At 48.2% G+C, this 27,476-nt stretch overlaps 1 protein-coding gene across 1 annotated transcript in view; it reads left to right on the top strand.

Moving 5' to 3' along the window:
• Csmd2 (CUB and Sushi multiple domains 2) overlaps positions 1 to 27,476 on the top strand; it is a 574,744-nt gene that overhangs the window by 428,482 nt on the left and 118,786 nt on the right. Inside the window, exons 23-26 of the mRNA XM_029476560.1 lie at positions 717 to 873; positions 2,269 to 2,460; positions 7,425 to 7,551; positions 23,705 to 23,907. Coding sequence (XP_029332420.1) covers positions 717 to 873; positions 2,269 to 2,460; positions 7,425 to 7,551; positions 23,705 to 23,907 — 679 coding nt within the window. The remainder of the gene's footprint in view (positions 1 to 716; positions 874 to 2,268; positions 2,461 to 7,424; positions 7,552 to 23,704; positions 23,908 to 27,476) is intronic.

Below are 27,476 nucleotides of genomic sequence, written 5' to 3'. Positions count from 1 at the left end.
ACCTGGGGAGCCAGTTCATTATTCTGATGATTGCTGCCTTTGCTGGTACTCCGAAGTTCAGGGGACAGATGGGAATGAGGGAAGCCAGATGCCAGCACTATTCCCCTATTGGCAAACCCAGCAGGCTCTGGCTGGATCTCTCATTATGCCAGGAAGGGGCAGAGGCTGGCCCTGGGGAAAGGCAGGTCACCATAACATGGTGGTCATTTTTTAAACTATATCCTGTTTGCACCCTAGTGATCATGCCCAGTAGAATGGTCAAGGCAAAACACTGCCACAGGCAACCAGAACAATATCTGTGTCATCTACTGGAAGGGCAAGAGTTTATATTGAGTGATGCACACAGCCTAGCTGTCTACAGAAACAGATGGCTTGGGGGAAATCAAGCAGCCCCAGCCTGGCTTCCCAAGGCTGCTGAAGAGTGGGCCAGTGGCATCTGAGCAATGAGGAAACAAGCAGATTGCCACAGGATGGTTAGAGTAGCAACTGGCTCCCAGAGACTAGAGACACACTGGGCCCAACACTAACAGCGAGGGAAAGAGGCAGCTAACTCAGGGGCTGGCTTCACTTTGCTACGGTTCCAGCATCTGATGGCTACCTGCCACTCTAGCAGCTGTTAAAGCGGCCACACACGGGAAACATGGGCCGCAGGGTGAGAAGACCTGCTTTGAAATAGGCAACTCTGATGTGCTTGGATTGGGGTCTCTGCTCTCCAGGTCTATGACGGCACTAACAACTCCGCCCGTTTGCTGGGGGTCTTCAGCCGCTCTGAGATGTTGGGGGTGACTTTGAACAGCACGTCTAGCAGCTTGTGGCTTGACTTCATCACAGATGCAGAAAACACCAGCAAAGGCTTTGAACTTCAGTTCTCTAGTAAGTCTCTCTTGGGTCTGGATAGACTGTGATGTCAGACTTTTTTCATTTTATTCGAATGAACTTGTTTGCCCAGTAGAAATAAAGAATGCACACTTATGTCTGTCGGGCAATTAGTAACTAACAAGTGGAGATAGAAAATGTGGTATGTCCATACAACGGAGTAGTATTTGGCAACCAAAAGGAAGAAGCGAGTCATGCTTTAACATATATGAAACTTTAAAACAGTGCTTCTCAGCCTGTAATTCTCGACCCCTTTAGGGGTGAAATGACCCTTTTGCAGGGGGATCACATATCAGTTATCCTGGATATCAGATATTATGATTCATAGCAGTATCTGATATGCAGTTATCCTGCATATCAGATATTATGATTCATAGCTATGATTCATAGCAAAACTACATGAAGTAGCAATGAAGATAATTTTATGGTTGGGGTCACCACAACAAGATTAGCTGTCCTGCTGGGTTACAGCAGTAGGAAGGGTGAAAGCCACTGTTTTAAACATGAGCTGGGGCAAAACAAACTAGACATAAAGGCCACACATTTTAAGAACTTCACAGAGCAGATACATAGAGACAGAAGGGACGTTGGCTGCGGTAGTGAGGGGAAAATGCATATAAAATTTCTTGAGATGACAAAAATTGTTCTACAGCTGTGACAATAACTTCACCATTATGTGAGTGTGAGAGACAGTGGGCTGTTCACTACTTGAGATTGGCAACTTGAGTTATAGTGACTCTGGTAGCCCAATGGGCCACCTCTGGATTTCCCTCACCTGGGTGCCAAGATGTCTTTCCCTGTTTTAGAAGTGGCTCCGTGTAACCGGATTAACTAGAGTCACATTTGAATTCCGTTTCTATTAACTGAAAACGGTGTGACTCTCAAACAATTTAGTTAACCTTCCCAAGTCAAGGCTCTCAATTGCAGAGCGCCCATAATTACACCCACCTGCAAGACCCCTATGAATAACAAACGAGGGGCAAGGTCTGAGGAGTCCCACGGAGTAAAGTGGGAGCTCATGGGAACCCCTCCTCCTACAGCCCATTCAATGCAGCTGCTTGCATGGTGATGTTCCTTGTGCTGCTGAGTCTCCTTGCAGAGTCCCAGCGAGCAGAACGGAAGCCACAGATCCTACTCACTAGATGCTACACTGTCAAGCAAAGAAAGAGAAAATCCAGCCCCAAGCATGCCCACTATTAAAATCTGCATTTTATTTGCATAAAGCAGCCGAGAAATACTCCCTCCACAGAGAATGGCAATAGGGCTGGGTCAGGAGCCTGAGGCTGGCACACCCACAGTGGTGGCCAGGGGGAACCTCTGGACAGAAACTGGGGGGAGGAGAGAAGCAACTTGGCTCTGTTACCATGGTTACTGTTCTTCTGTCTTCCCCAGGTTTCGAGCTCATCCGATGTGAGGACCCAGGGACCCCACAGTTCGGCTACAAGGTTCACGATGGAGGTCATTTTGCAGGGAGCTCGGTGACCTTCAGCTGTGACCCTGGCTACAGTCTTCGGGGCAGCGAGGAACTGATGTGTCTGAGTGGTGAACGCAGGACGTGGGACCGACCGCTGCCAACCTGTGTTGGTACGAAGCCTCTTGATTTGCAAGGAACTCCTTGATTCTTCCCTAACCTGAGCTCCAGCCCTGGCTTCAAGGAGGGCATCTAGGGCCCGGGGCCGTCAGCCAGGAACGACTCTGCCTGTTAGTGAGCACTGTGGCTTGACCATCTCCTCCAGTTCACACCTCAGTACACAGGCAGTGCAATCCACACCACTGTCACACACATGCAGACTGTGGGGCCCGAGCCAAGTCATGGTCCCCAGAGTAGCAGCACAGGCAATGGAGAAGTGGTAGAGAGTCTCTGTCCAAATGAAGAGGTGACTTCAGGGCTCCTGCCACACCAAGACTCAAATGAGCCTCCAGTTCGCTCCAGGTCTCAGTTTCCCTATAAGTAAAATGAATCTGTGTTCCCTCTTTTAGCAAAATTCTGGAAGACGAAGGCAATGAGCTAGATCTGATCTTTTGCTTAGAGAAGACAGTGGTGTTAGCATGCACCTTCCCTTCCCTGCCCCGCCAAGAGACTTTGTGCTTGTGTCACAAGACCAGAGGCAGTGGTCCAAGGCCAAATGGAAAAATAAGCCGACTGCTACCATTCTGTTTGTCTGACCTTCACGTCCCTGCTGCTCTGAATTTTATAGCCCTACTCATCCTGTTTCCCCCAACCCAGATCTCACCAGTCAGGCTTCTTGTGCCCAACACCCACAATGCACTTGTGCAACACAGGTGGATGTGATGAGTAGGAAGGAGACACTGGGGGAAACCATGAATGCCTACCAAACCACACGTGCTAGAAAGAGGCAGGCAAGTGTCAGGGTATGTGGAAGCAGAGAAATAAGAGGGAGAAAAAGAAAGTCCATAGGGACAGACTTGATCTGGAAAACCCATGATCTACCAAAGATAGCAGGGGCACAGATGGATTGTTGTTAGGAAGAGTCCCAGCCACAGAGCTCTGATCTGAGTCTTTCAACAAACAGGGAGCTGTGAACTGGGATTAATAGTTCCACTGAGACTTGGGAGGGTAGAGAAGATCTCACCATTGGGAGGGTTAGGTGAGTAGGCAGATGGTCTAGCTGGAGCACATACGGGGCCAGCTGGATAAACAGCATGGTGAGAAACCTTGGTGACCATGGCTGGTCCTGTTCCCCTGGATAACTACATTGTCATTGGGTCCCCACATGACACACAGAAGGTCAGGACAAAGAATTTCAACCCAGAAAGTAGACAGTGGCAGCCCATAAACAGACCTTTGGTCTTCCTGTGTTACTGAGGTTGAAACAGGCAGTAGACTTATCTCTGCCCTCTTTTCTTTCATTCATGTGTGTGTGCATATGCGTGTGCGTGTATGTGTGCATGTGCACACATAGATAGGCATGCATGTGTGTGTATGAAACCAGAGGTCAGCCTCAGTGTCTTTCCTTAGGAGTCATCTACTTGGGTTTTGGGGGTATTCAGGCAGGGTCTCTCACTGGAAAAGACCAGGGGTTGGCCAATTGGTCTTTGCTGGCCCCAAAGACCTTCCTGTCCCCATTGCCGACAGTGGCAATACAGCACTAGGATTTTACCATCTGTGACTATTCCTCTTTTTATTTCCATCTTTCTTCATGTTCAAGGCCCTACATAGGTGCTTAGAATTCAGTGATGAGCACTCAGGCCAGCCAGGGACACACATGCATAAACAGACAGCAGTGCGGTACCACAAGGCAAGCAAATCAAAGCAAGCAAAAACAAATGAGAGGCAGTGGCTCCCATAAGGTAACTGTTTGCTTTGCAGAAAGGATTCCCTGTCAGACCCCGCTACTGGCCAATATGTCAGTTATATTGGATTTAGAGGACCCAGGCAAACAGGGCTGGGAAGACTATACTTTGGGCCTTAAGCCTTGAAAGTGTTCTTCAGTGAGACATCCACAGGCCCCAATGCAATTAGAAAAGTGAGGTGGTGCGTGCATGTGTGTGTGTGTGTGTGTGTGTGTGTTTATGCACACCATGCTAAGGGTAGAATGGGCTACTGAAGTGACTGCCCCAGCTTTAAATATTCAAGTGTTTCCTTCGTTGATAAGGAGAATCCACAGACCAAGCCTGACAGCCAAGGTTCCAGGATGGGGAGAAAAGGGAAGACCAGGAAAAGTGGAACCTCAAGGAGTCGCTGCTAGTGAATGCTGCAGGCTGGTCTACTCCAGCCCCCTGCCCTCCTGCTAGCCCTAACCCCATTGAGAAGGAAGGAGCTCTCCCCAGGGCTGCTGTCTCCAAACGCCCACCCTAAGGCGGAAGCCAAGGTCATGACTGACGGCCTCCCTCTCTCCCAGCTTCCTGCACCCAGGCAGATTGCCCCTCCCCCTCCTCCCCTCCACAGGCTCATTTACCTCTTGCCTTTCAAGCAAGCTGGAACTACCCACCCCAGAAGCAGCAGCAGCAGCAGCAGCATAGAATGGAGGCTCAATGGGGAAGCTAAAACAGAAGGGCTAGTGCCCTGAACACTTGCTAGAAGTAGGTCCCTCTCTCATCCTTTCCTTAGGGGCCCCAGGTGAGCCTCAGGGTCAGAGTGATGCTTGAAGGTCAGCCACAGCGATGGTTGAAGGTCAGTCTCCCCTCTGATACTTTGGACCCATCCTCTCCAGCGGTTAGCTCCTTGCTTAACCAATCACTCCCTTTGCTAAACAGCTCAGCCTCAAACCTCTCCGCTTTCCCTCATGCTTCCTTGGTTCAGAAACAGTAATTTTCCTGGGAGGCAATAATCTACTCACTGAGCCATGTATCCATTCACTCGGTAAATACTTATTAAACTTCTGTTGTGTGCCCAACACCCTAACACACACTCGATGTGCAGTCAACAACAAAGTCTCTGCCTCCAAGAGCCTGGTCTGGCAAGGGAGACAGACGCTATTCTAATACACCTGCGATATGCTCATTTCATTCACACTGGGCTGCTGGAGACACAAAGAGCTATAGTGTCCACTCTACCTGGGCGGAAGAGGACGTCACAAAGGTGGCATAGAGAGGACATCTCTTATCATGTTGTTGGTCCAAGCAGAGGCTGTCTGGGCTATGGAGTTAGTTGGTCACACTTGTCGGGACCAGGGCTCCTTCTCGAGTCAGGGACGCCAACAGAAGATCAACCAGAGGGTGCAGGCTTTGCTCCAGAAGCCTGGCATGGTCCTCACTTTGGAAGACCCTCGGATAGTACTGTACCAGCTGAGAGGTGGAGAGGGCCCGAGCCCAGACTCCAGCATGGAAGACAAAGTAGGGATGACATGGAAAATGTCTCAGATTTAGGGATGGGGTCTTGGAAGTAGACCTGACTAGAGGAGGCCGCGGCTGAGGAAGCCATTGGCTCCTGGGTTAAGAGAGCCACTCAGAGGCCTCTAGAGCCCAGGTCTCTCCACTGGTTTCCTTGCCTTGAGGTTCAATCCTCTGTGTCCCTCGGAGCTTCTGTTACAGTCCTCCTACCTCACCTTTGCCAGAAGACTTCATTCCCACGTATACACACTGCACTTCTTCCAGCAGCAAAGTGTGTTCACAGCAGCCTGGTATACATCATCTTTCAACACCCCAGGCTTGCCCAGCTCCCTAGTCCCGTTGTCCACCACTGCGCATCCCCAGCCTGCACTACCACACCCCTCCTCTTCCCTCTGACTGTAAGTCTCTTCCTCATGCCCTTCCCAGCTTCCCCTGCCACCACCCAGGTGTTTTCCCAGATCTGGCTCCTCCTTCATGGTGCATTTGAATCCACAGCCTCCCTAACTCTCTGTCCTGCACCAGGGAGGAACCTGGTCTCTTCCTCCCGAGTCCCAGCACTTGCTAAGATGGCACATGTGCCAGGATGGGCAGATGTTCGGTGGTGTTTCCTCCACTGGCCCTGAACTAGAGAAAGACTGAGTCTAGTCAGCTATGTGTTCCCTGGCAGCTATCTCAGGTCCCTTTGCTTCACGACCAGGTGCCAACTCCATCCTGTTGTGCCTCCAGAAGCTCCAAGGAATTTGGTCATAAGTAGGCAGCTAGTCCTCCCCTAGGCGGCTATTTCATTTACAAGTATATGAACCCATTGAAAGTACACAATTGTGTTGCTTTTGTTTATCCCTGGGGCCTCTATCACCATTTCCCCTCAGTTTTGAGCAGTTCTCCCCCAAAAGCAAACTCTACTGCCCTTTAATAGTCACTCCACACTCCCCTGAGCCTTGGTAAACACAACACACCTTCCATTTCTCTTATTCTAGATATTTTGTATTAATGGAATTACATAATATATAGTCTTTTGTGTCTGGTCTCTTCCACTTAGCACCATCTTTTCCAAATCTACACCTTAGCATGTCCCTACATTCTTTTTTGATGGCTGACATATTGTTAGAGACATACACCATATTCCGCATTTCTTTTCTTCAGCTAATGGACACTGGGTTATCTCCACTTGTTGTCTACTATGAATAACACTGCTAAGAACATTTATATTCAAGCTTTGATGTGAACATATGTTCTCACATCTTCTGAGAGAAGAGTTACTATATCGTATGGTGACTTACATAAAACAATTTTAAGGAACTACCTACCAGCTTGCTTCCCCAAATGGCTATATCATTGTCCATTTGTCTACCAGCAATATGAAGGCTCTCCTTCCCCCACAGCCTCACCCACAATTCATGTTTTATTACCAACACTCACCTTTCAGTCACAGGCATCCTGGTGGGAATGACTGTGGTTTTGATTCTCAGCTCCATAACAATTCCAAATTACGGCAAGCATCTCTTCAAGTTCATACTGGCCATTCGTAGATTGTCTTTGGATACATGTCTACTAAAATCTTTTGCCTACTTTTTAATTGGGTTGTATGTCATTTATTACTGAGTATTAAGAATTTGTTTCTAGTTCTGTGTACCAGTCTCGCCTAGAGAGCTTTTTCTGCTTATGCATCTGGAATGGGCTAGAGGGACCTGGGGGTCATTCAGTGACTGCCGGATGCTCAGGCCACCCCATGATACTGTCGCAATTTCTTTCAGCTGAGTGTGGAGGGACAGTGAGAGGAGAGGTGTCAGGGCAGGTGCTGTCGCCCGGGTACCCGGCTCCCTATGAACACAATCTCAACTGCATCTGGACCATCGAGGCAGACGCTGGATGCACCATTGGGTAAGTGTCCAGAGCTACCAAAAAAACACTTGCCACTTGTTGTCAAGGGGGCTGAATGGGAGAGCAGGCTGGCTGGAATAGGGGCTGCATATGGATAAGGGCCAGATGGGATTAGAGTGGTCTGGTTACAAAGAACCTTAAATGCTAATGAATAAGGGAGAGCCGTAGGAAGTCTTGAGCAGAGTCGGTTCACCGAGGTTATTAGCAGTACAGAGAGTTCATAGGAAGTCACCATCAAGGAAGATTAAGGATGAAGAGGGAACCATGAAAGAGCTGTGACTAGTAGGGTTTTCAGTAGGAGTATTTCAAGAGGAATAATACATGTGAATGTATTACTGAACAAGATATAAACATTCATATTCCCTAGTATGCACCATTCACTTAGAATTAAGGAAACACAGTACTCACCCTGTCTACGTTTCAGAATTACATCCCATGACATGCCAGTAGCCCACACGGGAACTTAGAATGTCATAAAGTGATGGTGCTCCTGGAATGACCTTTCAGGCACTCACCAGACTCTCAGGCCCCTAACAAGGTCCTTTGACATGTCAGAGTGACAGCTGAGCACTTCATTCCAGCCTTCAGGGCCACCAGGGCTTCAGCCGACAAACACCTCCATGTTGTTTCTCACCACTTGTCTGCGATGACAGCCTGGGAGAACTAAGTTGCTGATGAGCCCCTATGGGCACACTCACAGCTAAGAAAGCCTGATGCTCACAGCCAAGAGAGCCCAATGAATGAATGAGAGGGAAGGATTGGGATGTACAGGGAGTTGTGTGGTTCATGACTCTATAACCGACCTTTGGTAACTAGTGACCAAGCCATGAATGCTGGAGAATGAGTGGCTTTACAGCATGCATATGCATGGTTTGCAGCATGCATATGCAAATCCGGGGTTCTCCTGACCTTCCTGAATGGAGCATCATTCATTCATTCACTCATTCATTCCCTCATGTCACAACTCTGTTAACTATATAGAGGCTCTGTCCTTCCTGTTCAAAAGGGAATCCTGCAGGCAGGCAGGCACAGAACCAGGTTGAAGGGGAAAGGAATGTAAAGGCAGATCAGAAAGCTCAGAAAGGTATCCTGGAAAAGTTAACACCAGAGCTGAGCCCTCAAAGATGGTGAGAAAGTTGCCAGGTAGCCAAGGAGGTAGGCCAGAGGCAGGGAAGCAGCTTCCTAGCAAGGCAAGGTATTTTCCCCATATCCATCTCCCTCAGGAAGGAGCAGGACCTGGGGGTCATCCCCAGCATAGAAGAAGTCCCATGATTTGGGGGCAGCAGAGCAAGGGCTATTATGTCAGAGTGCCTTGGGCTGGGTGCTTAGTTTGGACATCTGGCAGGTTTATGGAGAGTGGGCTGAAGGGAAAGACTGTGTTGGGGAGTCCTTGCAGAAGGCTGTTGCCAGGGTTTGCTGGATGAGGAGACTTGTACCAGGTAGCTGCAACTGAGAGGAGGAAGAAAGGACCAACTTCAGAGGATGTGTAAGTGCTCCTGCCAACTCACTTCACTCTCGGTAAATATGAAAAATGATGGTTTCTCGTTCCCCGGTTTGGTGCTGCAAGAAAGAATACCTAAAACACACAGAAAGGCTGGGACAGCGATAGCCAGCACATGCCACTGCGGGAGCGTGGTTGGGATTTTTATCTCTTCTGTCTTCTCTTTCTTTCCTCTGAAAACCACTCTTCGGCTGACACATTCAAAAGCCCACTGGAGAGCTTATGGAAGCCCTCTGAGGTTCCATATGTTCACCGCTGGGTCCACTGGCCAAATCTCCCAGCATCCCTCTCTCTGCCCGGGAAGTTCCATCTTTCACTTCCTATGCAGATATTAGCCGTCGGATCTTTATTACAGACAATCAGATACAATTCTAGATTGCAGGCGAAGAAGAACAAATATTTACAAAATGTGAGACCCATGATGGGTCCTAGAAATAACAAGACCGAGATCCTGACACAATTTAACTCTCTGCCAGTTCAGAATTAACCACTGAATATATAGAGACACACCTCCACACCGTGTACCCCAACATTCCCAAGTTACTTCCCTACCTCTCCAATCATGGCATGCCACATGCACACACATTACACAACAAGTAAATAAAAACGTAGAAAGACTGTGAAGATAGCACCAGCCTTCACTCAGACAAGCTTCTCACAGCCACAGTTACCTCCATAGGTGCTACTGCTGAGGAGACAAAGGTCTTCCAGCCACCCTGAGAGATGCTGGGCATGAAAATGGGGGACAGGACACTCCCCACACTGAGTCTCCACCCAGCTCCATCATCTTCTACATTTGTACACATTGCACAGATGTGTGCACATCTCCCTGTTCTCTCTCCTTCTCTCTTCCCTTGGTCCCTTCTCCTTCCCTGTTTACTTCCCCGTCTCCCTCATTCTTTTCTCTCTTCTCCCTCCTCCCTCTGCCCCTCTCCCTTTCCCTCTCACCCCTCACCCCTCCACTTCATCTGCCCTTGAATAACCAGCCGCTAAGTGAAAGGAGACAATAACTGACCAATCTGGAGGGACTCTTTGTGCTTGAGTCCCATGGAGGGTTTTTTTTTTCCTACTTGAATATTGTTATACAATTTTTCTATTAAAAAAAATAGGAGGCCACAGGATGGCTTGGCCTGATGACCTGACTTTGATTCTGGGATCCACATGATGGAAGGAGAGAACCATAAACTACCCCCGCCCCCGCCTCCGTGCACACACACTCAGGCACCTATGTGCCCACATTTTCTTTTTAACAAAAACAGAGCCATTTAAAAAAAAAATTCAAAATGCCACAGTAACAAAAGTCACAAAGGAAACGTCCAGAGTCCCCACATCTCCCTGTGTGGTGTTACTCCTCCACACACGCCACCTAAAGTACCCTCCAGCCCCCTTTCACCTTTAATTCCTTTAGGCATCTTGTGTAACCTTGTGTAGCCCACGTACACAGAGCAGGTCTAGCAAGTGAGGTTTCTTAAACAAGTCCACCTCGTTGCCTGCCTTAGCAACTTGCCTTTTCTGTTTTAGCACTTAACCACGGTCATGATCTTATTATGTCAATATTAAGAAATCACTCCCCTGGCTGAAGGGTGCAGAGAAGCCCATTGTGTGCTGAGCCATAATTGACAGAACTGCTCCCCTGTGGATAAAGTGAATAGTTTCAGATTTCCGCTCCAATGAACACTGTGTATGTGAATCTTTGAACATGTATGCAATTATTTCCTTAAGGTATATTCTTTGAAAACACATGTTCACACATGACCTCGAATCTCCCTCCAGATACATCAGCTTTCTGCACCCTCGGTGCCCTGTGGGAAGGCTGGCTTTCCACACGGCATCTCTGTGCCCATCCTCTACCTCACGATCCATTACTGCTTCCAGCAGCTTGGGGGTGAAAGGATTTCTCTTTTGTAAGCAGCAGACACTATCTGGGACCACTTCTAAACACTTCCGCATTCAACTTAAAACCCAGGAAAATCTAATGATTTTGTTAAAGTCACTACGTGCTTATACTATAATTTGCACAATCTGGATCTCTCTCTCTCTCTCTCTCTCTCTCTCTCTCTCTCTCTCTCTCTCTCTGTGTGTGTGTGTGTGTGTGTGTGTGTGTGTGTGTGTGTGTGTGTGTGTGTGTGTATGTGTGTGCTCATGCACATGTGTACACTGCACATAGAGGCCAGATATCAACATTGTGTATCTTCCTTGGTTGTTCTTCACTGAAATCTCTGAAACGAGCCCTCTCACTCTATCTGGAACTGAGCCCACTAGAGAGCTAGCCTGTCTGTCCGTCCAGGGCCGGGGGACATTGCTCTGCCTGCCTCCCCAGCACTGGAGTGGACTGCAATCTAAGGCTTTTTGTGTGGGTTCCAGAGACCTGAACTTGGGTCCTCACAGTCCTAAAGCCAACACCTTACCTACTGAACCATTGTCCTGGCCTCCTGTATTTTTATTTCTACTGCACTTGTGCCCTTTTGACTTTTTCAAGTTCTCTGTTTTGTTCATTTTCACAGATGCTTAATATACGAAAAGGCTCCAGGCTCTATATTTCTTTCACATCCCATATAGCCTGCTTTCTTCAAACAAAAGTTATGCTTTCCACTGAGTTCTTTGGGTGTTGACTCTCCCATCCTTGGCTGATCTGATTTAATTGGCTCTGGTTTTCTTCTACCATTGAAAGTTCCTTGATCCTGTTTCCAGTGGTCACCATCCCTCCCTCTCCATCGCCACCCTCCCTCTCCCTCCATCACCATCTCCCCTCTCTCCATCACCACCCCTTCTCTCCCTATCCCTACCCCTCTCCCCCCATCAACATCCCCTCTCTGTGCATCCTGGAAACCTTGTTATTGTTTCCACTTCAAGCCTTTTGTTTTCCAACTGCTCTTGACAGCCTGCGTTTGTTTTTATCAATGTGCCATCATCTGCATCCCTCTGAGGACACACTTTTGTTTTGTTATATGACGCGGCTTGTTTTTCAGCATCGACCTCATGTTGCGGTTGGGCCATTCAGCCTGATTATTCAACTGGATTCTTGACATCCCTCGAGCTTCATTGATCATGCCACTTTGAGTCATAGCTAGGAGCTGGACTCGGGCACAGGGCTACCTGTGTGCTTTTTAGCTGCTCAGCTTGCGGCCCTCTTTCAGCACTGCCTTTCTCTGATCTCCTGTGGAATGGTGATTAGGGGTACTGTCTCCCTGAGTAGGTTAAGGGATTTAATGTGTACAATCATTTAGAATGGTAGCTGCCCAGAAGTGGGTTGGAGCATTGTCAATTTTACCTAGGCAGTGCACCCCCTAAACACTGCAGGCTGTAGGTCCCTGTCCTGAAAGTTATAGGTAGCAGGGTATGAAATGGCCTCAGCTCCTGGGAGCACAGACTGAAGAAGCCTTTCAGGGCCACCTGACCCCACCCTGCTGAAGTATTGGGTGTGTCCAGGGGGTCCTATTGCCAGGTTCAGCCCAAAAGCTGAACAAGAGTAATCCCCTCAGAAAACCCCAAGAGGGGCAGCTGGGTACCTGCATGAACCTAGCCAAGCCCCCAGACCCACTTTGGCTGGAGAGTCGGTCTTCCTGGTATGCTTAGCAAGAGTAGGGTGGCAGATTAACCTTTCCTTTGGATACAGAGACCTCCATATCCTTTAGTGGGTGCTCTTTCCTGGTGCCCAGGAGCTCCAACAAGGCCTGGGAGTTTGTACCCAGTAAGGTGTAGGACATGACTCCCTCAGTGCAGTTCCGCCTGGTAACGATGCAGGAAACAGGAGGTTCACCCAATAAAGTCCTGGCCTCCTCTCCATCTCCAGGGTAGGGCCAGAGTTTTCCCTCTTATGATTTGAGGGGGCAGTTCAGAGAGAGCAGAAAACGCGACAAAGGCTTAGGCACATGGCTCTGCCCCTCTATTCACTCTCTATCAAGCACCTGTGTTATGCCAGGCTCCACTGTGGTGTCTGTCAGTCCTGTCTTACAAAGGAGCACCTGAAGGCCCACACAGCTCCGAGTGTCTGCTTTCCACCACCCTTCTGACCCTGGTCCAGCTACACTTAAACAGTGGGCATTCAAGAGAGACCCTCTCTGACCAGAACTTTTATTGTGTTGTGCAGGGACAGCACAAAGAACAGACTGAAGCCCCACCCCAGCTTCAGGGACCACAGTCAAACAGCTGGTGGATGCCACTAGCCCAGACCACAGAGGATCCAGGGACAGAAGGCAGAGAGGGAAGTCCTTCCTGGAGGGCAGAAGGAGATTCCAACTGGGGGAGAGTAACAAAAGCCCAATCCAGGAACAAAGCCCACCGTGCTAGCATTGTATGGTGGGTAGGTATAACAGGAGGAAGGGATCAGCGGAGTCCTGAGGCCAGGAGGCCACTGAATCCATTCTCAGTATAACGGGAACTGCTGGAACATTTTGAAGAAAGTAACAATTTTCAGTTTAACTAAAGAAGTGGAGCATTTTCCCAGTGCCAGGCATGGTGCCAGGCATCCAGAGTATAAGTATAAATAAGACAGTCTTTTCCCTTCAAGGTCTCAGAGAGAAATTATATCTATTAGGAGTGGAAATAGAAAAACGTACTAAAGCTAGCTCCACAGATGGGGAGTTCTTTTTTTTCCCCTCCAAAACAAGAATCTTAAGGTCCCATCCAGACCTGGCCCAGCTCTCTGTGACACCCTGACCTTGCCTACTGCTGGGCCTTTCTGAGCCTTTCAATCTCGTGATTATCTGGCCAGCTGCTCCAGCTTCAGGCATAATATCTGTGTTCCATTCTAGAAGAAAGGAGAGGGAAGGGCCTGAGAGGCTCTGCTAGTAAGGATTTGTGTGTTTACCTGGGAAGACCCAATTCTCTTAAAGATGCCTCGCTACAGGTCGTGACTGATGAATATAGAATTCGGAAGATCAATGGTAGAAACTCAGGGTAGAAATTAGTTGGGAAACCAGAGAAGAGCCTGGTATGACCATTTGGCAACCCTGGTTACATTCAAACATACAGAACTAGCTGGAGAAAAATGAGACGCCAAGGTTGTGTTGTCTTTACAGTCTCCTGAGCAGAGGAAGAGGAGAGGTTTGGAAACAGTACCTCTGTTTCCAAATGAGCCAAGATTCCAGACTAATGTGACACTATAGACTGTAGACCTGTCTGGGTCATGCTTCTAGGTGGCACTTGGAAGCAAGGACTTAGAAACAAACCACTTTTCTTGCTGTACTTAAGAGCAGAGAAAGTGGGGCTGGGGAGACAGTCGGTGGATAATGTGTCTGCTGCACAAGTATGAAGACCTCAGTTGGGATCCTCATGTAAGAAACAGGTTCAGCAGTGAAGGTCAGCCATGGTAGTTCCAGTGCTGGGGGACAGTGGGTCACTGAAGCTCGTTGGCCAGCTGATCTATGGAATTGTCAGGTTCCAGGTTCAGTGAGAGATCCTTGGCCTCTGTACCCACACAGGTGCCCATGTACATACACATGCACATGTGTACCCTTTCATACACACACACATACATTCACATACCAATACAATTATATGCCTAGATCTTACATGCAACAACAGCAAGAGTAGGTTGTTTACTGTGAAGGCTGGTAGGCAGGACCTCACAGGCTCACAAAATAGAGGAAAGCATAGATGCACAAAGCCATGCTTAAAGAGCTCACAATCTAAATTGAGAAGGTGACCTCGCTGCTTCAGGAATATCGACGGTAGAAACTCAGGATAGAAATTGGTTAGGAAACCAGAGAAGGGCCTAGTATGACCATTTGGCAACCGTGGTAACATTTGGAAGAGAGTTTCTTGCATACAGGTACAGTTGGAACAGGTAGCTCCAGATGAAAAGGGGACTACATAGTGCAGCTGCAGGAAGGCACAGATGATGGCCCTTTATAGGTGTGCCCTCCTGCAGGGGTCTGGGACCCATGGACAGTGGGGACCTTCTTGCTGTTGGATGTTGATTATTTGCCTAATACTCATAGAGCTGTGATCCTTTTGTTTGGCCAGTAAGAAGCTCTTTGTTAGTTTTAACCGGTAGAACTTCTTCTTTGTGACAAAGGTGAAGGTAAGCTGTGAGCCTCATTTCTAGCTCTTGGCCACCCAGCGGCAGGGCTGCCAAGAGGAGGTTCTGAGGAACCAGCTTCCCTGCTCAGTGGAACTTGTCTTCCTGGGAGGATGCCGGACCAGACAAAATACCTGGCTGTGCTTGCGAGCCCGGATCCCCTGCTGCAGTCTCAGATCTGCCATAGTACAGAGCTGTTCTCCACAGCAGTCAGCCAGCAAGCAGGCAGCTGGCCCGGAGGAGGCAGAAGGCACTGGAAGCAAGGCTTGTGTTCACAGATCTTGCCAGGAATACTGACCTGGGGTTCAGCAGCTTCCAGAAGGTTGCTTTAAACAGAGGAGGTCCCTGTAGCTGCACAGTGAGAGCAACCACCTGAAGGAACCGCACGGATAAGCACACCCAGCAGGCATCGCTTGAAAAGCCTTAAGTTTGCAATGAGTCAAGAAATGGCCAGAAAGAGCCAGAACATTGTTCTGAAGGAAAAGAGGTAGCCAGTCTGGTTGATGTTAATGTGGCTTTAATATATAAATATTCTAAGTGTGATTTTAAGTGCAGCAGTGTGTCCTGGTGATTTCATTTCCATGGATTGCCTCTAGAGAAAGAAACACAAACTACTTCAAATTATCCAAGTATGATAAACTAGCCAAACCACCCTGAGTAGTTGAATTAGGTAGAACACACCCTGTTCTGGCTGCCAGCCTAGGATCCGGGCGCGAATTCTAATGTCTCTTAGGGGAATGAGAACCACCTGCCTTCTTGGCTGGCACATTGGACCTGTAGCGATCTCTCCCTTCAAAGGGACAGATTAAAAATAATAATGCACAAATAAGATACATGCACGGAATGTTTCATAAAGAACAGCGCGCATGAGAAAAATGAATAAGTGTTTCTCTAAAGAAACGGGACCATTTTTTTTTAAATAAAGGTTTTTTTGTTTCTTTTTTAATACTCCAGGTGACAGAAAGAAATATAAAGAACCAAGACTGGGGTTGCAGCTCAGTGGCAAAACCCTTGCCTAGTGTTTTAGTTTCATGCAGTTGCTGTGATGAAACACTGTGGTCAAGTGCATCTTGGGAAGGAAAGGGTTTCTTTGGCTTACACTTCCGGGTCACAGTGCATCAATGAAGGAAATCAGGGCAGGAATTCAAGGCAAGAGCCATAGCAGGAAGCTGCTTTCCAGATTGCTCTCTGGCTCACTCATGACCTTCTGTTTAATTAGCTTTGTTTTATAGCCCAGGAATCCCTGCCTAGGGATGGTGCCAGCCACCATGGCCGGAGCCCTCCTGCATCAATTAATAATCAAGGCAGTCGCCCATAGACATGCCTGCAGGCCAGTCTGATCTAGGCAAGACTTCAGTGCAGGCTTTCCTCTCAGATGACTCTAGGCTGTGTCAAGTTGATAATTCATGCTAACTAGGATACTTAGCCCTTGATTCCACCCCAGGGTGTCAAAAAATGCAAACAGAATAGACAGTAGATATTCTAACAGACCCTGTACACGCTTGTGCCATTTCATTCTACGATGTGGAGATGGCCAGGTTAATGGAGGAGAGGAGCTCCTGAGAGAGAAAGAAAACGATGGCAACCAATCAGGGAGGTGAAGAAAGTAATGACATCATCACAATTAAAATCCACAGCGGCCGCATCGGCCCTGCAAGAAATGAAAAGCATCCACACAGGAGATAAGCCAGAGAGTCCAAGGCTGACGGAGCACGTGATGGCATCCGAGTTCTGAAAGAAAAGTAGCAGAGCGTGACGCCGCCAAGTGACAGCCACAAGCTGCATAAATGAAGGACAACGGGCTACAAACACATGTGACTCACAGTTCTAGAAGCTGAGCTGGTCACTAGCAAGTCCCTCACAGGCAACAATGCAAAGAGGGCTCCTAGTCCAAAGTCACTTGGCACATAAGAGGGAAACCTGGGCTAAAAGTCTACAAAAACAAACAAACAAATAAACAAACAAAACAAAACAGCAGTCACCAGCCTAGAAGACCACAGCGCTTCCTGCAGCCCACCCAGTTCAACTTCCTTACTTTTGAAGAGAACTGAGTTCCAACTGACCCCAGGAACCAAAGCCTCAAAGCTAGCACCTAATAGCCCTGCTGGCTTGGAGCCTCCACTTGTCTGCCCAGCAGTGACTCTTTGAATCGCATGATACTTTAATTCCAGAGTCAAGTATTGCTATCTCGGTGGCATAATTAATAGCAAGTTTGCTGTCAAGGGCTCAGAGGTGGGATGTTCCATAGAACAAGCATGATTCCCTCCCCCCCCCCACCCCCACCCCCACCATTCACTTTCTGTGTCCCTGGGGATCCGTTAAGCTGCATTCTCATCTGGGGTCTGAGTGATTTCTGAGCCCCTCCCTCCTGCAGCTATTCCCAAATGTGCCACTTTTCCCTGAAGTCAGGATCTATCTCTCATCATGCGGGTCCCCACAGGGTCTGTCAGGTTCACGCTGTGGTAACAGGTCCCTGACAAGGCCTGCGGTCCTTTCCTGCCTCTGCCTCCTCCAAGTCAGAGGGAGGGTGTGTGAAGTCAACAGCTTCAGTCACCACAGTGTTTGCTTTCTCTTGCCCTCCGGTTTGCATGCCTTTCTATGGCCGGTTCCTCTGGAGCCAAGAGAGCCGTGTCTGGCAGCCTGATGTGTTCAGTTTTCCTTCAGCCTCAGAGCACTGAGGAGTTCCAGGAGTTCCAGAAGGATTTGCATGGAAACTCCCCTGAGAGTTAGGGACACTAACAGTCCAGAGCCCTCCTGGCTATTTTGATGCAGACAGTACTAGGCCATAGAGATCAGCAGCAGATGGGGTCAGATGTCTGGCCTGGAAGCCTACCCAGCCCTTGACGAGAAGGTGATGGGGTGGGAGGGAGCCTGAGCCCAGGCAGGCAACTGGCTTGTCTTCCCGTCATGGATCTGTATCAACTGCACTCTTTCCTGACCACCTCTCTGTCTGTCTTATTTCTTCATCTAAGCCTGCTTCAAAGGCACCTTGAAGCTCTCTTTGTGTCTGTAAACTAGAAGAAGAGATTAAGGAAAGGGCTTAGCGGGCCTGGCCCAGGAAGATCTGGTTTCAACATGGGTTCCTCATCCTTCCTTACTGTCCGGTCAGTTAAACCCTTTGGGACTTCACTTCCAAACCTTTGCAAAATGGCAGGAGTGAAGCCCTAACCCACCCGCTTTCCACGAGGCTTCGGGAAGCACCCACAAGGCAAACAGCACCCAAGGAGACAGACAGTCTGCAGAGACTTAGCACTTTCTCCCTCTGTCGTTTCAATAGTGTCTTGTGTATGGCACTCTTTCAAGACCAGGCACACATTTTACTGTGTTTTACGGTGTCTCCTTTGGTGAGCAGCAGGCTCCTGGGAGGAGTCAGCTCTGCATAGCCTGAAATCTCTGAAGGAAGATGGTTATACACACTGCATACACCTCATCCTCTTCCCAAGAGATGGCCTATGGATGGCAAGCAAGCACGTACATGCGTGCATGGGCATGACACCCACAGGGAGAGGTACCATCTCATCCCAATACCTCCTCACCTGAGATCACAGTACTGATGTCTTCAAACCCATGCCAGTCCTCTAAAAGCCAGCAGACGGGCCTCATCTCTCACCTACAGGAGGCAGATAGGCCAAGTTTGAGGGCCTGGGATGATCAGAAGCTCCATTGATCAGAAGCTCCGATGAGCACCTACAGACTTTGATCTCCTTAGGATGAAGGAAATCTTCACTGAGAACATGAGTAACTTGGCATAACCAGTCTTTTCCTGGCTCTCATCAAGCCCCACCGTAAGAGGGGTCAGTGCTGGCCTGCAGCTAAGGCCCCTGTGTCTATTCTTGCCTGCCTCTACCTGTTCTCACCAGTACAGCCAAGAATGATCCTAAAATACAAACCAGACTCTGTCAGGCCTCCACTTGGAATCCTTCAGCAACTTCGCTTAGTCAGTTGAATAAAATCTCAACTTCTTCCCCAACCCACAGTGTCCCAGTGGGCCTGGCCTCTGCCTGCCACCCCACAGCCATGCCGACCTTTCTGTTGCCCAGACGCCCTGGGGCAGCTTCCCATTTGGGACCTTTGCACACGCTGCCCTTTATCTGGGGGACGCTGCCTGCCACCTCTTAACCCAGCCTGCTCTGCGGTGGCCAGCTCCCTCTGAGCCTGCCATCTTGCTTAAATGTCACCCTTTGGAGAGGTCCTGCGTGTGCTCCGTTCTAAAGAGGTTACTGTGCCTCAGCAACTCCTGTCATTTCCCTCACCAACTTCTGCCACCCCTGGGCGCTTGTGTGTGAGGGAGTGTTGGCATCCCCAGCAAGTCCTGGGAAATGGCAGCCTGGGTTTGGAATTTGACATTCTATCCATTGCATTGTTTGTGTATTGGCTTCGAATTTAGAGGACTCCCCACTCCCTCCTCTTTCTTCCTCCTCCTCCTGCCCTTCCTCCTCTTCTCAGCATCATTGATGTGAAGCTTTTGTGTGTGGTTATCAGATCAGCTAGGCTGAACAGAGCGAACATGGCCTTGCCTTTGTGTGGTCCTCATGTATGCCGTTCATTATGACTAGGTCTTCTCTGGCCATGTCAGGCCCACCGACATAACTGCCTCTTCCAGGAGGTGGGGAAGGTGTCAAAGGATATGAGTGACAATATCTAGCCTGAGAGATAATACTGTAGTCACTACCATTCATGTTCTACTCATCCTTCGTCTAGACTATGAAATAAAAACAAACTCTCACTTATAACCAGGTCAGACAATCATAAATGTATAAATTGCTGAGAAATGAATCCAAGTGTGCAAAGAAGACAACCAGCAAAGACGCAGTACAACCAAGTCATCTGTCTGTTCACACTTGGGGATATCAGTCACAAAGGCGTTCCTCCTCCGTAGTAATCCGTGTGGCCAATTCCAATTGAAATCTCACTGGCATTGGTTTTGGAACTTGGTACCATAGAGTTGATCTGATAGAGTAAGTTGGAGAAGGAGCCTGAATACATTAGGGGAGAAGAAGATGAGGGGGGCCTCTTCGTGTTAGAATAGCAAAATATGACGCTGGGGGAAACTGAAGAGCCATGCTCCTGGTTCATAAAGAGCAGCAGCCGGCCCAGCAAGGAGGGCTCAGCAGGGCCACAGAGTCTCCATTGGGACAGGTCAAGGGAAGCTAGAGTGTTTACTTAGGAGTGGGTCACAGCCCCCTCTGAACAGGCAAGCATGCCCAGAGCATGGAGCCACAATAGGAAAGGTTGGCCCCACCCTCTCAGGAGCCACACTTAGGCTGGAGGGAGAAGATAAATACGAACATTGAATATCCACTGATTGGTGCTAAGGAGGGAGTCAGGGGGGCTTCAACATCTACAGTACGAGGAGGCCCCTTCAGATAGGCACTGGGGAGGCTATCACTGAGGAAATAACATAACAGTAGTAAATGTTAATGCTTCCAGGCTCAAAGTATGGAGCTGAGAGGTCTGGGAAAAAAGTACAATTTGGACTTTCTTTTCAGTATTGCTTTTTTTTTCTTTTCTTCTTCTTTTTTTTGGTTTCGAGACAGGGTTTCTCTTTATAGCTCTGGCTGTCCTGGAGCTCACTTTGTAGACCAGGCTGGCCTCGAACTCAGAAATCCGCCTGCCTCTGCCTCCCGAGTGCTGGGATTAAAGGCGTGCGCCACCACGCCTGGCTCTCTTTTCTTCTTTTTAAAGTCATCTCTTTTTTATTGTTTGAGCCTCCCATACATGCGGATAATGTATTTTGATCAAATTCTCCCTATTTCCTCCCTTCCAGTTCCTCGTCTCCTGCCATTGCTTCTCCTTCCCAACTCCCTGTGCTGTGTTGTTGTTGTTGTTGTTGTTGTTGTTGTTGTTGTAACCTGATTAGTTCTCTTAGCAGTACCTGTATAGAAAAGTTGGCAGTAGCTCCGCAACTAGGGGTGGGGCTTGATGAGCGTCCCATCCATGGCCACGCCCTATACAGGTCTTGGACAGGGACTCACAGCTTCTATGAGTGCATACATGCAGGGCCACACTCATCCTCAGCAAAGAGTTTCCCTGACACTCCTGCCTCTTACCATTATTCCAAGCGGTTTAAGTGTTTTCAAAAAAAAATAAAAAGTGTTCTTTTTGTTTGCATAACTGCACGTGTGCTGCTGCATGCATGCAGAGGAGAGCTTGTGGGAACTGGTTCTCTCTCTCTCTCCACCATGTGAATCCCAGAGATTGAACTCAGGTCTTCAGGCTTGGCTGCAAGCACCCTTACCCACTGAGCATCTTGCCACCCTTGTGGCTGGGATTTTTATAATCATGGTAGAGGAGTTGAGACCCTGCACACTTTGTGGAAAAGATAAATGTATTCGAGTTGCTCCTTACAGCAATAGATTCCATAAACAAAATTTAAAGTGAGAAAAGGTACCAGACACTAGCAGATAATACTAGCATCGAAAAACATATCCCACAACAGGAACCAATTTAGGTAAAAATAACGAATAAAGAGCTTGGTGGGCAAACAGAATTTTTAAAGATAAAGTAGCCCAATTAAGATGGATAAAGAATATGAAGAGATAAAAATGTCCCAAAACTGTGTACACAGAGTTTTAACATTATGTAAAATACTAAATTATCTAAATTCAAAATACCAGTGAGGTTCCATTTTGGTCTGGCAGATGGAAGAGTATTTTAATGTAGAATATATTTGCAACACTATAATAGCTGGTGTGTTGAAGAGGCGGAGTTTTCAGAGAATAGTGCAGTCCGATACTGTTTGGAGGGAACTGAGATTGATAGAGCCACAGGAGAGGATGACTTAACAACCTTCATTGGGGGGGGCGGGGGGTTAGATACTTTACTCCCCTCCCCCACCACATTGAAATTGAATTTCCACAAGTCTGCCAAAACATGAGCAGAATGAGAAAAGAGCCACCAATATAGGTGTGTTTCTTGCAGTTTAATGAGAAACTGGGACTAGATTGTCCATTTCTATAGAAAAGAAAATTAAGTAGGCATATAAGCCCATACTATATGTTATTAAAGAAAGAACATGACCTAAAACCAGGCCCAGGGGTCTGATTCAGTGGATAGAGAGCTCTCCTAGCATAAGTGAAGTCACAGGTACAATCCTAGCATCACACAAAAGTGGGTGTGGTACACATCTGTTGTCCCAGCACTGCAGAGAGAAAGCAGGAAGGTCAGAAGTTCAAAGTCAGTATTGGCTACATGGTGGATTCAAAGCCAGCCACTCAGTTCCCCCTCCCCACCCCACCCCCACACACATATACACACAATGGAAGATAAGAAAAAAAGGGAAGGGAAGATTAAGCCCATGCTGGGGAAAACTATATGAGTACAAGCTAACTATATGAGTATATGAGGAAGTCTAGGTTATGTGCTAATAGTAAGTGGAAAGGCTATGTGCCAATAGTAAGTGGAAGGGATATGTGCTAATAGTAAGTGGAAAGGCTATGTGATAAGAGTAAGGGGAAAGGCTATGTGCTAATAGTAAGTGGAAAGTGCAGGAGAGTCAGTTGATTGTATGAGAGAGACTTCAAATTTTTCAAAGCACCTCATGCTTTTCTGCCTTGCGTGTGTCTCATTTTTATAATTTAAACAGATTTTTCTTTTAGAGTGACTGCAATAAGTGAAGAGAAACCAATGTCAGTAGAAAGCAGCGCCGCCTATGTGAAGTCTGGGGTTTCGTGCATAATGATAATGAGCCAGGGCTGCTTTGGTGGTGGTGAGAGTGCCTCGGGTGTAGGTGATAGAATCGGGCTCGGGTCCACAGGAATCCTCTTTATTGTCTCTAACACATTTCCAAAGCCTCAGCGTATCCCCAAAGTGAACGGAAATGGACTCACAGAGTCATTGTCACCCAGGTTTGTAGCCATAGTAACCTCACCTACCAAACCCTTCTTTGTCTGGGATTGAATTGAGGTTCCTACCAGGCTGAGAGCTTGGAGTGACATATGTCTTCCCATACAGACAGAGGCCCTGGTGTGGCCTGCATCACTTTGCAAAGATCCCCTATCTGTAGCTAACAGCTTCAGCACACTGCTCAGAGACACCCAGATACGGGCTTACCGTGTGTGTGTGTGTGTGTGTGTGTGTGTGTGTGTGTGTGTGTGTGTGTGTCTGTCTGTCTGTCTGTGTGTGTGTGTGTGTCTGTGTCTGTCTGTCTGTCTGTCTGTCTGTGTGCACACACTCGAGATTGTGCATCCACACACCTTGGCACGTATGCAGAGGCCAGAAGAGAGTGAACATATTCAATAAGGGTTCCAGAAATGGAACTCAGGTACTTAGGCATGGTGGCAAGCATCTTTACCTGCTGAGCCTATCTCTCCAGCCTCCTTGACTTTTTAAAGGAATCACATTCTTTCTCGCCCCCTCTCAATCTAGAATTATAAGGATTTATATTCAGGAGCTTGGCTGTGGCGAGTTACGAGGAGGGATGGAGTGTGGCCATGCTGACATCCACACCCTCTCACCCTTGTCCCCATGACTTCAAGCTCCATCTGATGGAGCCAACCAGCAGGAAGCATGGGGATGCTTCCAGACGATGCCTCCCCCTCCTCCCTGTAAATCTTCCTCTCCTGATGGGAAGTTTCTGGGGAGAAAGTGGCAGGGCCTGGAGTGACCTCCTGTCTCCTCTCTCTGCCCAGGCTCCACTTCCTGGTGTTTGACACAGAAGAAGTCCATGATGTGCTGCGCATCTGGGATGGACCTGTGGAAAGCGGGGTCCTCCTCAAGGAGCTGAGTGGCCCAATGCTGCCCAAGGACCTGCACAGCACCTTCAACTCGGTCGTCCTGCAGTTCAGCACCGACTTCTTCACCAGCAAGCAAGGCTTCGCCATCCAGTTCTCAGGTGTGTGCTTGCCCACTGCCAGCGCCTCGAGCCCCTCCCACCTTCCATCTCTCCACCCTTGGCGAGACATTTCCATCTGCTGTGTATCTGGCTCATGGTTTATTCAGATATCTGTGCTGAGGAGCCAAGGAAACGGCTCAGGAAGCAGCGTGTTTGCCATGTGAGCATGAGGATGTAAGTTGGAGGCCCAGAATCTGTTTTGTTTAAAAAAAAAAAAAAAGAGGTAAATTAGCATGCACTTGTAATTCCAGAAGGATACCTGGGACACACTGGCCAGCTGACCTAGACTAGCTAGTGTATTTCAAGCCAATGAGAGAGACTCTGTCTTAAAAGAAAAAAAGGTGACAGTGTCTTCGAAATAATACATGCATAATGGTTAGCCTGTGACCTCCACATGCGCATGTGTTCTCTCTCTCTCTCTCTCTCTCTCTCTCTCTCTCTCTCTCTCTCTCTCTCTCTCTCTCTCTCTCTCTCTCTCTCTCCCCTTCCCTCCCGCTCCCTCTCTCTCACACACACAGTGTATATGCAGTGCATATGCCCCTGAGTACACACAAAAATATTTCCATGCATTCCCAGCTCACTTGGGTAGAGAACGGCAGCAGATTGGGAGCTGCTCAGGTCCTAAGAAGCTCATGAGTAGAGAAATCCATGCTGCCGAGACCACTGTAAACATCAAGAAAAGTGTTCTAGAGAAGGTGTTATTCAAATTCACGCTTAAAGGATGAATAGAAGTAACTGAGAAGAAACGAGTATCTGAAGAATGGAGTGGTCAAAGCCATGGAAAGATACTAGCAGGCTGGACTTCAGAGGCTTTGTGGACCCTAATGAGCAGGGGGAGGTGTGAAATAGGACATCTTGGGTGCAGAGAATGCTGAGAGAGAAGAGTGAGTTCTGAAATAGAATGTGGTCCCTTGGGGTGAATGGGGGGATGTTGAGGAAGACTCAGGGCCCAGTGGTGTAGGTCTCCGTTCTGGAAGTTTCTGTGTTGTGTCCTCTGGTTCTTTTTTGAGTGCAGGTCTTGGAAAGGACTGGAAGCCAAGCATGAGAGTGATCTTGGTAATCTCAGGTTATCTAAGTGTGCACAGCAGTGGCCAGTCACGGAGCTGCATGACAAAGAGCTGCCCAAAACTGGCAATACTCAAATGCCCAGGTCCTGACTTGGCTGATCTTCCAGAACTCAGAGTCTCCGGACTTTCTCTTCTGTCTTCCAACTTCCTGAGCAACTCAGGCTGGGGGATCCATGGATTCTGTACTCATGGATTCAGTCAATCCTGGACCAAAAATTCTGGGTGTGTGTGAGGGGTGGAATCACATCTGTACTGGACATACACAGATTTTTTTCTTGTAATTATTCCCAACCAATATTGTATAATAGCTATCTCCATATTATATATTAAGTATTAGAAGTAATCTACAGATGGTTTAACATACACCAGGGATCATATGAGTTATGTGCACCATTTTTATGCAAGGGACTTAAGCATCATGGATTTGAGTATTCATGCCTGGGAGAATGCCTGGAACAAGTCCCCTCCAGGATACTGAGGGAACCTGGACATAGTAACTTGTCCTCACAGCATATGTGCTATCTTCTGGCCTGGCATTTCCAGTCTATTCTTGAAGGTCCATAGAATATTAATTGGTACTGAAAAAAAAACAAATGTGCATGGCCCTGTTGGAAAGAGGCTTGGTGGAGGCCAACCTAAGCAGATTATCTTTAATGGTAGTGCAGCGTCTGAGTGTATTCCAGATGCTCACACTCACAAATTCAAAACGTGTCCAGTAAGTCACACTTTCCAAACGTAATTTGACCAGGAATGACTTTTTTTTGAGGCTGTCTCGGGAGACTGGCATTTCATGGAGCAAATGTTAGCAATGGCTGGGATGAGCAATAGAAGCATCCGAGGGGAGGGTGTGGAAGATTCCCGGGCACTCTCTTGGGGGAGGAGCAACATGAATAATTAAAGCACACATGCAGTGCATGTTCTCTGACTGTGCCCATGCTGACAGAGATGTTTTAAGACAGGATCCCAAATAAGCATTCCACAAATCTGCACCATCCGAACTCCTCTGTGTCCTCATGGTAGCCTCACGGGATGGTCCCTAGGCACTCTCCTGTGTGAACCACCTAAGTAAGGCTCATTCCTGCAGCTTTGTCGTGCATTGGCCAGGCCCAGCTCCCAGGAGTCAGAGTCATCACCATCCTTCAAGGTTTGTCTCCAAAGCTGCTGCCTCCTAATCTCCCTGTTCTGAATTAGTTGCTGCAGCCTCTGGCTCCCCCAAGCATCTCGCTTCGGTTTCTCTAGCACCAACCAAGACCAGCCCTCCTGCCCATCTTGAGTGGCATCTCCTTGGCATCACACATCTCTCTTAAAGTATGAAGGCTAAGCAGACCTCTCAGGCTCCCTGGAATCCATGTATGCAGCAGGTGTTGCTACACATGAAGTCATGATCATATGAGAAGGGGCTGGGGTGGGGGGTCCCTGATACCAGTGTTTCCCTAGGCAATCTCATGCTGGTCAGAGCAATCACAACTACCTAGCTCGGGGTTCCAGAAAGGCCATGACAACCTGGCCCCCTGTGCTCTGAGTACACTGGAGGTTCAGGAAAGGTCGTCCTTTCTGTTGCTGTCAACAGTTAGCAAATACCAGGACTCCTCTCTCGGGAGAGGGAATAGATTACCACACATGAACCTGGTAGTGCATGTTTGATGAGGGATTGGGCAGAAATGCCAGGCACGATTAGCCCAAGCTGCTTGGCTTTATTAAGTAAACATGACTGTGCAATAGCTAACATCCTGTCAGTACCCGGAGGATCTAGCTTTTCCCTGGAGGCTTTAGCAAGCTGCTCAAATCCAGGAGCACTCAGGAGAGAACCTGAGACCCACAAGAGTTGAGCGGGCATCGTGATCTCAGCCATCTACAGAGCAGGCGGCAGCTAAGCTCCCCACTAGATCATCTCTTAAGAGTTTTGACAGAAACATGTTGCCACAGACACTATTATTAATCCACGCTGCAGATACAGGCTGTGTGGATTCTCACACAAGGTCACAGAGTTAATAGGCAGCAGAGTCTGGATCGAAACCTGTGCGTCCAGGATTCCCAAACCTGGTGCTTAATCACTGCATTTCTGTTGCCTAGCGTATAAATAACCTTTCTGAGTGTGGCCAGAACTGCAAGCTGTTTTTCTCCCAGGGAATCATTTACATATGTACAACACCCTGTGACGCTGGGGATGAAAGCTAAGTCTGTTTTTAATTGGGAAGGCAGAAGATAATTCTTATTTGACTTTCTAAATAAGTCCAGCAAGTGTCAAACGGTGATGATCTGTTCATTCATTCATTCATTTATCCAGCAAATATTTACTAAGCACTGTGGCAGGCTGAGTCCCGAGGACCCTGGGGATGCAGTGATGAGCAGAATGGTCTCTGTTGGCAGAGAGATGCAGGGGGATGATAGACAAGGAAGGGGCAAACAAGTAAATTAGCAAGATTGTTACAGATTGTCCTGGGACAAGAACAGAACAGGATACTCTGATGAAAACGGCAGTGGCAGCAGGGAAGGTTAAGG

Source organism: Mus caroli, unplaced genomic scaffold (assembly GCF_978045245.1).
Source record: "Mus caroli unplaced genomic scaffold, Mus_caroli_1 scaffold_6, whole genome shotgun sequence".
Taxonomy (NCBI): domain Eukaryota; kingdom Metazoa; phylum Chordata; class Mammalia; order Rodentia; family Muridae; genus Mus; species Mus caroli.
The sequence above is the reverse complement of the archived record's forward strand: the minus strand, read 5'-3'. Positions and strand labels throughout refer to the sequence as shown.